The following is an 11648-nucleotide window of genomic DNA, read 5'->3' as shown; positions in this document are numbered from 1 at the left end:
AAAAAAAAAAGGCATGCGAGCAAGTTAGCCTTTGGCAACGTATAAAGATTGATTGATTTAGGCATCTCTCACCATTATCCACTGCTTGGACAAAAAGGAGCAATCAGACATTTTCTTCCTGGTAGAAATGTTCTTGATGGAAAAAATTAAAATTTTAATATGACTAAGTCTGTAGGTAAATATGTCTCAGCTTACAGAAAACTCTGAGGACAGTAGTAAAAATGACAGTGTAGGGATCCAGGCTCTGAAAAAACCTGCACAGAAACAATCTACTTTTTGTTTTTAAAGTGAGTAAACCAATAAGGAATTTCAAAAAAAGATGATAGGAAATTAACAATTACTGTATTACATAGTGTTTTCTTCAAAGTAGTTGCTTAGATTATCAGATATAGTCATGTAAGATTAATCAAACAATATACTAACTGTTCCTTTCAGTGAACTAATAGAAATTAGTAGTAGAATTATCTTAGCTATCTTGTATGTGTTTGTATATGTGGATGTGTATATATTCCTTCTTTTTTCTTCCCACCATCCTATTTCTTTGCTTTTTGGGTAGTTTCTTTCCCTTTCACGATATCTATTGTACCTTTGGAGTATCTATTTACTCTTTCAGTTTCTTATGCTAGGGAGACAATATGATGTTTACACATGCCAGTCTTGTTTGTTTCACTTATAAGTATGGTCTCTGAACAAAAATTGGAAGTTTTCACTGTAAAATCAGGAATAAGACTAAGGTTTTCACTATCACCACTCCTATTCGATATAGTTCTGGGAAACATTAGCTATAGCAATTAGACAAGACAGAGATAAAAGGAATAAGAACAGGAAAAGAAGACGTTAAATTATCATTATTTGGAGACTGTGTGGTGTGCTGGAAGGCCCGGCATGTGGCACCTGCCACCAGCCAGAACCTTCCTGCCTGAAGACAGAGTGGAGTGTGGCACCCATTGCCCACTGGAACCTCCTCCAGCGAACTGGCCTGTTGTGCAGCCCTGCAGCACATCTCCTGGCAGAAAGGCTAGGATTGAGGCCAGCCAGGCTCAAATGGACAAATTCAAACTTGGTAGATCCGGACCCAGTAAGCTGAGACACACTGCTAAACCCAGATCTATGAGAGTGCTAAGGTAATAACTGCACCAAAGGTCAAAGGACAATGCTATATAAAATGACAAAGAGAAGGAGCAAAATGCAATCTCACGCTCCGAGCCCACCCAGACCAAATGCAGAAGACACTAGCATAGAAGAAATTGGAAGTCACACTACTGAATTCTGAAATAATAGCATCTGAAGTAAAGAAACAACTGCAGAAAGGTATAGAGGAAATCAGATCAGAAATAATCTTCAGAGGGGCTGGTGAGATGGCTCAGTATTCTAAAGCACCTACTTAGAACAAGCTAAACAAAGCACAGGGACCACGGTTCAATCCCCCGGCACCACATGCCAGCCAGCCCCGTCCCCTGGTGGGCTGAGCTGGCCGCACACACACACACACACACACATACACACACACATACACACACGAATAAATAAATTAAAAAAAAAAAAAGAATCTCCAGAGTAAAAAAAGAAATGATAACTATAGCGAAAGAAGTACTAAGTGCTTCTAACTTTTTTTTTTTTTCTTTTGGTGGAACCGGGGATTGAACTCAGGCCCTTGCGCTTGCCAGGGAAGCGCTTATTCCACTAAGCCATCTCCCCGGCCCAAATGTACTAAGTGCTTCTAAAGAAGACACTGATAAAAAAATAGAGAATAGAAAAATGATGGAATACTTGAATGAACAATATAGGAAAGAAATAGAAGGCATGAAGCAGATTCAGACAGATGTAGAGGAAATTAAAATCTCAATCACAAGCTGGCAAACGTGTTTGAATGAAAGTGAAGATAGACCTTGAAGACACCATTGCAGCTAGTGAAAAACTAAGAAAAGATCTCACTTAGGATGCAGGAAAAAATAATTCAACATCTGCAAGATGATACAAAGATGAACAACATAAGACTAATGGGCATTAATAAGAAAGAAGGAGTCAATACAAATGGTATAAAAAGAATATGGGCAGAAGTAATAGCAGAAAATTTCCCAAATGTGGAGAAACAAACTGACATTCAGATAACTGAAGCATATAGAACTCCAGATATCAACCCAATGATATTTTGGGCTTAATTATCAACCCAATTAAAACCACACCCAGACATGTAATAATTAAGATCCCAGAAATTCAAAACAAGAACAGTATACTAAAAGCTGCTAGAGAAAAGAATCAGATCACATTTAAAGGAAAACCCATCAGAATAATGGCAGATTTCTCTTCACAGACCACCAATCAAGAAGAGCATGGAGTAAAGTACTACAAGTCTTGCAAAAAAAAAACCAAATTCCAACCCAGACTGATGTAACCTGCAAAACTCTTTTTTCAAGTTTAACAGGGAATTGAAATACTTCATGACAAAGAACAACTAAAGAATTTCAAGCTCTTTCGGGTCCTCTTTTCCAAGATGACGAAAAAAAGAAGGAACAACGGTCGTGCCAAAAAGGGCCGCGGTCATGTGCAGCCTATTCGCTGCACGAACTGCGCCCGGTGCGTACCCAAGGATAAGGCTATTAAGAAGTTTGTCATTCGGAACATAGTGGAGGCCGCCGCCGTCAGGGACATTTCCGAAGAGAGTGTCTTCGACGGTTATGTGCTTCCCAAGCTGTATGTGAAGCTGCATTATTGTGTGAGTTGTGCCATTCACAGCAAAGTGGTCAGAAATCGATCTCGTGAAGCCCGTAAGGACCGAACTCCTCCACCCCGATTTAGACCTGCTGGTGCTGCCCACGACCTCCACCAAAGCCCATGTAAGGGGAGCTGAGTCTTAATGGACTGAAGAAAACTCTTGAGAAAGAAATAATAAAATTGAATGTTACACTTTATACAGCATGTTGAGTGTACCTGCCAGAGGTGGGTTGGGTTAATTCAGCTTATCCAAGTTTAAGTTTGTACTCTGAAAATGAATAAAGAAGAGGAACACACTGGAAAAAAAAAAAAAGAATTTCAAGATGACAAAGCCAACTCTACACAGACTACTGAAAGATACCTAGAGAGAGATCAAAATGACCACAACTCCACGAATGAGAACAGAAAGCACCTACCAAATAGGGTCAACAATTAAACACATGAGAACAATAGGTAAGCAACAGCAGGATAATAACATGAAACATAAGTCAATACAGCTCAGTTATAGCCATCAATGTAAATGGACTCAGTTTGCCAATTAAAAGAAATAGACTGGCAGAGTAGATTAGGAAGCAAAATCCAACAATATGCTGTATGCAAGAAACACACTTAACTCATCAAGAAATTCATAGGCTGAAAGTTAAAGGATGAAAAACAATACTGTGCCCCAGGACCTCAGAAAAAAGCAGGGATAGCAGTTCTGTTCACAGACAATTTGAACTTCAAGAATGATCAAATAAAATAAAGAAGGCAACTACATACGTTAGGAGAAAAATACAAGAGGAAGAGGTAACAGTCATAAATATGTACACACCAAACATGGGAGCAAGCCAGCTATGTAAGACAAATCCTAATGGACATGAAAAATCTAATATCCAATACCACAGTCTTAATAGGAGACTTTAACACTCCTTTATCCCCAAAAGATAGGTCACATAGACAAAAAATGAGCAAAGAGGTAGCAGAACTGAAGCAGACCTTTGAACAAATGGACTTAGTGGACATATACAGAGTATTCCACCCAACCACATGTGAATACACATTCTTTTCAGCTACACGAGTCATTTTCTAAAATAGACCACATAGTAGTCCATAGGTCATGCCTAAGTATATGCAAGAAAACAAATTATCCCATGCATATTGTCTGACCACAGTGCAGTGAAACTGGATATAAATGACAAAACCACATAAACACATGGAAATTAACACCCTCCTTAGCAACCAGTGGGTTACAGATGAAATTAAACAAAGTAAGCAATATCTGCAATTCAGTGAAAATTCAAGCACAACTTATCAGAATTTGTGGGATGTCTTTAACTCTTATGGAAATACACCTACAGAAGGAGACTGCTGAGTCAAATGGAATATTTAATTTTATTTTGATGAATCTTTATATTCATTTTTGCAGTAGTTAATTTATATTTCCAACTACAATATAGAAGTTTCCTTTTCCCCTGTTGCCTCACCAACATTTGATATTATTTAATTTTTTAATGATAGCTGTTTTATTGTAAGATGAAATTTAGGGTTAATTTCTTTTGTGTTTTTCTTATGGATAAAGATACTGAAGATTGTTAATGTGTTTACCAGACACCTGTCCTTTCCCTAATGATGTCTATTAATTTCCATCTTTTTGGCTGGAACTTTTGCTTTAGAGGGGTCTAAATTTTTTTGAGTTCTTTGTATACTTGAAATAATTGTCTACTCTTAGAGGAATAGCTGAATTTTTTTTCATTTTATTGTCTATTTATTCTACAGATTTTTTTTCTTGTATGCAGAAGCTCTTTAAATTGATATAGCCCTGTTTGTTGATCATTAATGTTAATTATGTAATTATGATTTTGTTATTTTAAAAGTTTCCTTACTATGCGTATTTCTCAAATTTTTAACCTATTGTCTATTCCAAAAATTTAATTGTTTCTGTTTTAATAGCCAATTTTTGAGCTATTTTGATTTTAGTTTGTATTTGGTGATCAGTATCTTTGGAATGTGAAAAATAAAAAGTGTTTAAAAAATTATCATTATCCACAGATGACATGAGTTTCTATATAGTAGACTCCAACCAAAAACTCCACCAAAATGCTTCCATATTTGATAACCAAATTCAGTAGCATAGCTGGATACAAAGTCAACACTCAAGGATCAGTAGCATTTCTGTACACAAACAATGAACTCGCTGAGAGAGAAATTAGGGAAACCATACACTTCACAGTAGCATCCCTACAAATGAAATACTTAGGAATCAGTCTAGCAAAGGAAGTAAAAGGTCATACAGTGAAAAGTACAGTACATTGAAAAAAGAGATCAAAGAGGATTTTTAGAAAAAATATTACTTGCTCATGGACGGGAAGAACATTATGAAAATGGCCGTACTCTCAAAATTGTTATATAAATTTAATGAAGTCCTAATCAAAATATCTGTAGCATACCTTACAGAACTAGAGAAAACATTCTTAAAATTCATCTGGAACCAGAAGAAAACCAGAATAACAAAGGCAATCCTGGACAGCAAAGGCAAGCAGAAGGCACCACAATTGCTGACTTGAAATTATACTGCAAAGCTACTGTGGTAAAATCAGCATGGTACTGGGGGAGAAAAGAAGACCTGAAGATCAATGGGACAGATCAGAAGATGCAGATACAACTATAATCACACTCAGCCACCTTATCTTTAATAAAGGGGACAGACATATTCACTGGAAGAAACATAGCCTTTTTAATAAATGGTACTAGAAAAACTGGCTTTCCACGTGCCAAAGAGTAAAACTAGACCCATGTCTATCACCATGCACTAAGCTAAAGTCAAAGTGGATTAAAGATCCAAACATTAAACCAGAAACAATCTACTGGAAGAGAAAGTAGATAGAACTCTTGAAGACATAGTGGTAGGAAGAGTTTGTGAACAAAGACCAAATGGCAAAGGAAATAAATACCTCAAAGAACCAACATCTGGGATCTCATCTTTTATTAAAAAGTTTGTGCACATGAAAAGAAATCAGAGTAAAAAGAAAACCCACAAATTGGAGGGAAATACTTCGCCAACTGCCCCTCAGACAGAGAACTTCTACATAGAACATATGAAGAGTTTAAAAAAACAACACCACCAAAAAAAACCAAAACAGGCCTACAAAATTCAAAGAACCAATCCAAAAATGGGCATCTGAGAGGAATAAACACTTTTTAGATTTTTTTTTCTTCTGTATTTTAGGGAAGGGTCTACAGGGTATTCAAGGTCTCACTACTAGATTGGATTCCTAGTGATCCGCCTGTTTACAGCCTCCCAAGTGCTGGGATTACAGACACACACCACCATGCCCTGTCTCAGTTGCCATCTCAGAGTGCCCTGAGGGTGGGGCCAGCATGACAGGCACAGGGATTGAACCACTGGCCCCTGCGCCTGCTTGCAGGCGCTTTAATCCACTGAGGTATTTGGCTGGCCTGTAGCACTTTTCAGATGAAGAAATACAAATGGCAAGTAAACGTATGAAAAACATGTTCAGCATCATTGGGACATGGGAGAAACGCAAATTAAAACAACACTGACATTCCATCTCACAGCAGAAAGAATAGCTATCATCAATAAAAGCACCCCATAACAAATGCTGAAGGGGCTGTGGGGGAAGAAAAGGACACTTCCTCACTGTGGGAGTGTAGACTGGTGCAGCCATTGTGGAAATCAATGTGGAGATGCCTCAAAAAAACTGAGATTGCAGGTTCCATTCATCCCAACTATTTCCCTTCTGGGTATTTTCCCAGAATTCAAAACATCATACCACAGCAATATATGTGCACTCATGTTTATAGCAGCACAGTTTGTAATAGGTAAATCTTGGAAGTAACCCAAATGCCCATCAACCAAGGAATGGATTTTAAAAAGCTATGGTCTTTTTATACAGTGGAGTATTACTAAGCTATAAGGAAAGATAAACTTAAGGCTTCTATAGGTATGGGCACTACTTTGTTTGTTTGTTTGTTTGTTTGCTAGCTACCAGGGATCCAACTCAGGACCTTGCACTTGCCAGGCAGGCACTTACGGTGCTGAGCTATCTCCCAAGCAGGATGCTACTTTTTATAATAAAGGAATTGTCAGAATAGAAAGGATAGAGGATCTTACAAATAAGACTTTATGGTTGACCGAGTATCTGTGTTTACCTGCTATAACTTCTGTACATCTCTTCGTAACACTACGTTTTGTGAAGATTGGCCTATAGTCATTTCTGTTTCATTAGATGGTGTGTTTCTGAAGTCCAGGGGAGGGCTTCGAAATCTGATCTTAGCTTCCTAATGCCCAATATAATGTGTGACTAATCTTAACAGATCTATAAAAATTTTTTGTAAAAATTTTAACGACTACAGTGGCTCATCATATTCATCTTTGATCTCTAGTTCTTTTGTTTAGCAAGAAAGTGTGCACTCATGTTTATAGCAGCACAGTTTGTAATAGGTAAATTACAAGTACAGCTGACTTCCCATTTCTTCGGTACTTCCAGAGAATACGCTTATTGCCAAACAACATCATTTTCCACCATGGAAATTACTATATTGCTTTTCTAATTGTAAATATGTTTTCACTGCAGATGTTGAAGCAAAATAAAAAAAGTATACAGATCTCAAGTCATTACTATTAACTGAAAAAGTAAAACTGTCGCAACTATTGTTTTAGAAATATGATTTTACCCTTTCTGTTTCTGTCCTTTGCTTGCTGCAGTCACATGCGTACACCCAGCACCCAAGTTGACCACGTGTAGGGAGTACCGCCCGCATCCTGCTGGGGAGCCTGTTTTCAGAACTGAGCCATACCCTCTGTCCAACATGCTCAGTATTCCTTTCAGTATTCCATAAATACTGCTTCCGATTGTGATTTGCTGGACTCAGTAGTATCCCTTCTTATTAATGTATATTAACCAGTCGTTTCCCTATTTCATAAATACTGCTGCAAGTGTCATTTGCAGGATTTCATAATATCCCTTTTTATTAATGTATGTTAATTAATCAGTCTAGTACAGATTAAGTATCCTGAAATGCTCGGGACCAGAAGTGTTTCAAATTTTGAATTGAGTGGGGCTTAGAATATTTGTATGTACAAAATGAAATATCTTGGGGGTAGGAGTCTAAACATGAAATTCACATATCTTTTATACATACCTTATACATGAAGCCTGAAGGTGATTTTGTAGAATATTTTAAGTAGTTTTGTGCATGAAAGAGTTTATGTACAATGAACAGGCAGACTTGTGGTATCATGTCAGAGCTCTAAAACTTTCAGGTTTTGGACTTTTCAGATTAGCAACATATTCAGGTGTGCTCAACATACTCTCAACATTGTTTCTTTAAAATTATTTATAATTCGAAACTATAAAAAATGTTGTATTTTCAGCATGCTCATTTAAATTTGTGTGTAGTGCAGTAGTCTCTACAACTAGGCTGGTTTCTTAAGTCAAAGATTGTGTGTTCATTTAAAATTTCTGGGGCTGGTGAGATAGCTCAGTGGACTAAGTGCCTGCTTTGGCAGGGATAAGGACCAGCATTCAATCCCTGGTCCTGCATGCTGCACTGGATCCTGCCCCTGGAGTTCTGAGCCTGTGACCAAGTCTAGGCATAGTGGTGCACGCCTGTAATCCCAGCTCTGGGGAGGCTAAAACAGTAGGATCACTACAAGTCTGAGCTGCGTAGTGAGACCCTGTACCAAATACATAAAAAAAGAAAGAAAAAGAAAAAAATAAAATAAAATTTCTGGGGTGCTGTACTGCATTCCTAAAAATGTAGATTTACTTTCATTGATGGCCATGGAAGTGGGTGAGCAGGGTTTTATTATACTTGAAATCTTGTTCAGCAGTTCCAAGTATAGTATTCAGATAAAGTAACAGTTTTTTAAAGCTTTTTCTTTTAGTGCCTTTTCTTAAATTATTTCTTTTCTTTACATTGGTAGCAGGGACTTTTAACATTTGTGTGAGATGCCCAGGCATGAGCTGGAGCAGAAGTCAAGTAAATACTGCCTAGAATGTGTTTGTCTTCTGGTCACCGCTTAATTCCCTTAGCCCCTCTGTATTGTCATATGTCCTTAAACACTACTGTGGAATATACACCTCTTAAGTTCCTGACCAAGTTTATCTGGAGCCATACTTGTACATCCCATTCTATTAATGTCTGCTTGAAGTTGCTGAGATAATAGGATTGTCTTGCAGCCTCTCAGTTATACCTCCTCCATGCTCACCCGCTTCCCAGAAGCTCACGTGGGCGAGCATAATGAATTTTTGAAGTCTGGCTAACTGGACTCTGGTGTAGCTGCGTCTTTTCCCTTGTTGTGTGGAAGTCAGTTCTCATGCGGTTCTCGGTTCGTCTGCACTGTCAGGGCACATTCAATTGCTCTGTATTTGACTGATTGGTCTAAGGATCAGGTACGTAAGCCAGTTTAGCACACTGCCTGGCAGATATTAATAATTCAGTGTTTTTCATATTTGTGATGGGTGAGTGATATGTTGTATTTTAGTTTTCACTATTATATTGTTGCTTTTGCAGAAATCTTCTCTACATATATCCACAGAGTCTTAATTTTGCCAATCGTCAGGGTTCTGCCAGGAATATCACCGTGAAAGTGCAGTTTATGTATGGAGAAGATTCGAGCAATGCCATGCCGGTAAGGGTTCTTTCCTACTCTTCGTCTTCATGTGTGGCTCGCATCAGCTTTTTACATAAGTGTATCGCTTGGTTGCAGCTGAACTAGAAAATAAAATCTTAACTTTATTACTTCCTTTATGTATAGATTTTTTTGTTTGTTTGTTTTTCAGGTTTTGTGTGTGTGTGTGTGTGTGTGTGCGCGCGCGCGCATGCGCATGCCAAGAATCAAACTCAGGACCTTGCGCTTGCCAGGCAAGTGCTGTGCTGCTGAGCTGTATCCCAGCCCAGTGTATGGTGTTTTTAAAAATCCTACCATTTATTCAAGAGTTGTTGTATCCCAGAGCTACAGAGATCAATAAGGCTTGCAGTCTGAGGATTGAGGATGTCATCGAAACACAAAGACATCTAAAGGAGTGTTCTGTTGAGTCATGTCAGTGTCACCTAGAAAACTGATCCAGAGCACACATCACTTTTCTTTGGCAGGCATGATTCTGATTTGTCTCAAGCCCCTTTAGAATGAAAGACCAGGATGTGGAGGTGGGAGGCGATGGAGCCTAAGAGTTTGGCCTGCAGCTTGAAAATGTTCCACAGGGATTTTAATGTGTGTGGCTCTTTCCTCTTCATTGAGCAACTCTGGCAGTCTCCTCTGAATATTAGATTGTTCTGGAAAGCTTTTAAAAATAACACTTCCTAGGCTGAATCTCATTTGAATTAAGTCGTACTATCTGGGCACCTGAGTCAGCTGTTAGTATTCTTAACTCTCACCATGGGGTTACCTTTTGCGGCAAGTGTTGAGAAGCAAGACATGTGCTAATTACTAAAAGATTGGTAGAAGGCTCCAAAGGAGTGGGTGTTCAGAGATGAGAAAGATTGCCTCACCGAGGTCAAATGCAGGCATCTCATGGAAGAGGTGCTTCTGCACTAATAGCACAAGTCTCTCTTCTGCGCATGGTAGTGCATCTGGACAGTGAGGAAGGAGAGCATCCGAGGCTTGGAGTGTCCCTGCACAGTGACAGACAAGTGCAGTGGTGAGTAGCCAGTGAGCCAGGGCAGCGGAACATAGGGCAGAAGCGGCAGACTAAGGCAAGGTTGGAGGTTTTTGACTGCCAGCATTGTCATTTAGGATTTGCGTGACAGTCATGAATGTCAAGAGATTTTTGGCTCAGTGGCAGTTGGCAACGAGGAATAGAAGCATGCTGTGGCTATAGATGGTCACACTCTAGGATCCCTAGTGAAAGAAAATGCTTAGCTAAGAACCAGTGCGTTGCTGGTAATCTGATTTATCTGTCCATATTGGCCTTTCAGTCTAATTCTTTTGATTTTCCGCTTACTGGGAGATATTTTCTTCTTGTCAGTTGCCTCAGTTTTATTAGGGTCTTTAGGTCTCCTTGACAGCAGATTATTCCTCTTTGTGTTCTCCTGTTTCTGTTCCTTGCGAAGAGTACATGCTAGATATTTGTGAATTAAAAGTACAATTTAGTTTTGAGGTTTGAAATTAATATTTCATACTCTTGTTAGCTCTTCATTTCTGCTCAAGGAATGGATTTGTTATTGTAGTTGATGAAGAGATGCCAGATAGTGAAAGTGCGTGCCCTGATAGCCAACAGGTGGATTTGAGCTCAGCACAGGTATGGTAATGTGCAGCAGTGTCTTTGTTGTTTGCTCCGTCAGTTCCTCCTTGCGTGAGTGTGTGTGGGCCCCTCTGAGTAGCTCTAGGGGTGCCCCTCCCACACAGGCAAGTGGCCCAATTCCTCTTTGATGCCACAGGACCAGCTGCTCACTTTTTTCAGAGGCCTTATTTCTCTGTAATTTTATATTTATTGCTTTACCTGGTCCACTAGACTGTAAGCTCCTTGAGGGCAGGAATCATGTTCTCTAGCTGTATCTAGATGCCTGTCGCAGCACTTGTTTGCTACTGTAACTGATGTTCAATCCAAGTTGGTGATTAAAAGTACATGTCAGATGGTCAAAAAAGACTTCCTGCGTTGTTCCATTCATGTTACAAAAACAGGTTATTTTTTGCGAAGTAATATAGCTTCTCAGAGGGAAAAAGGTATTGCATTCATTTCACATGTGTACTGTTAATCATATGAAAAGGTAATGCTCTTATGTTTATGTGAATAACTGGTTGAAAGGCTATCCACAGCAACGTGATATGTTTGTTTACTTTTTAATTAGGACTATTCAAGTGACCTCTTCTGATAATTTTTAGATTATATAATGTATAAAATTGAAAACTTCATAATTTGGCACTGGAACATTTTGTAAAAACATAGTAAGCTATCACAGAACTGATAAAATAAGGCTTACCTAGA

At 38.7% G+C, this 11648-nt stretch overlaps 1 protein-coding gene across 7 annotated transcripts in view; it reads left to right on the top strand.

The window, feature by feature from the left end:
• The window catches only part of Dock7 (dedicator of cytokinesis 7), a 246024-nt gene that overhangs the window by 103765 nt on the left and 130611 nt on the right, over positions 1–11648 (top strand). For all 7 annotated transcript variants that reach the window (XM_023718310.1, XM_023718311.1, XM_023718308.1 and 4 more), the window contains exon 16: positions 9235–9352. In XM_023718310.1, coding sequence (XP_023574078.1) covers positions 9235–9352 — 118 coding nt within the window. The remainder of the gene's footprint in view (positions 1–9234; positions 9353–11648) is intronic.

This window comes from Octodon degus, unplaced genomic scaffold (assembly GCF_000260255.1).
Source record: "Octodon degus isolate 3935 unplaced genomic scaffold, OctDeg1.0 scaffold00057, whole genome shotgun sequence".
Taxonomy (NCBI): Eukaryota; Metazoa; Chordata; class Mammalia; order Rodentia; family Octodontidae; genus Octodon; species Octodon degus.
The sequence above is the reverse complement of the archived record's forward strand: the minus strand, read 5'-3'. Positions and strand labels throughout refer to the sequence as shown.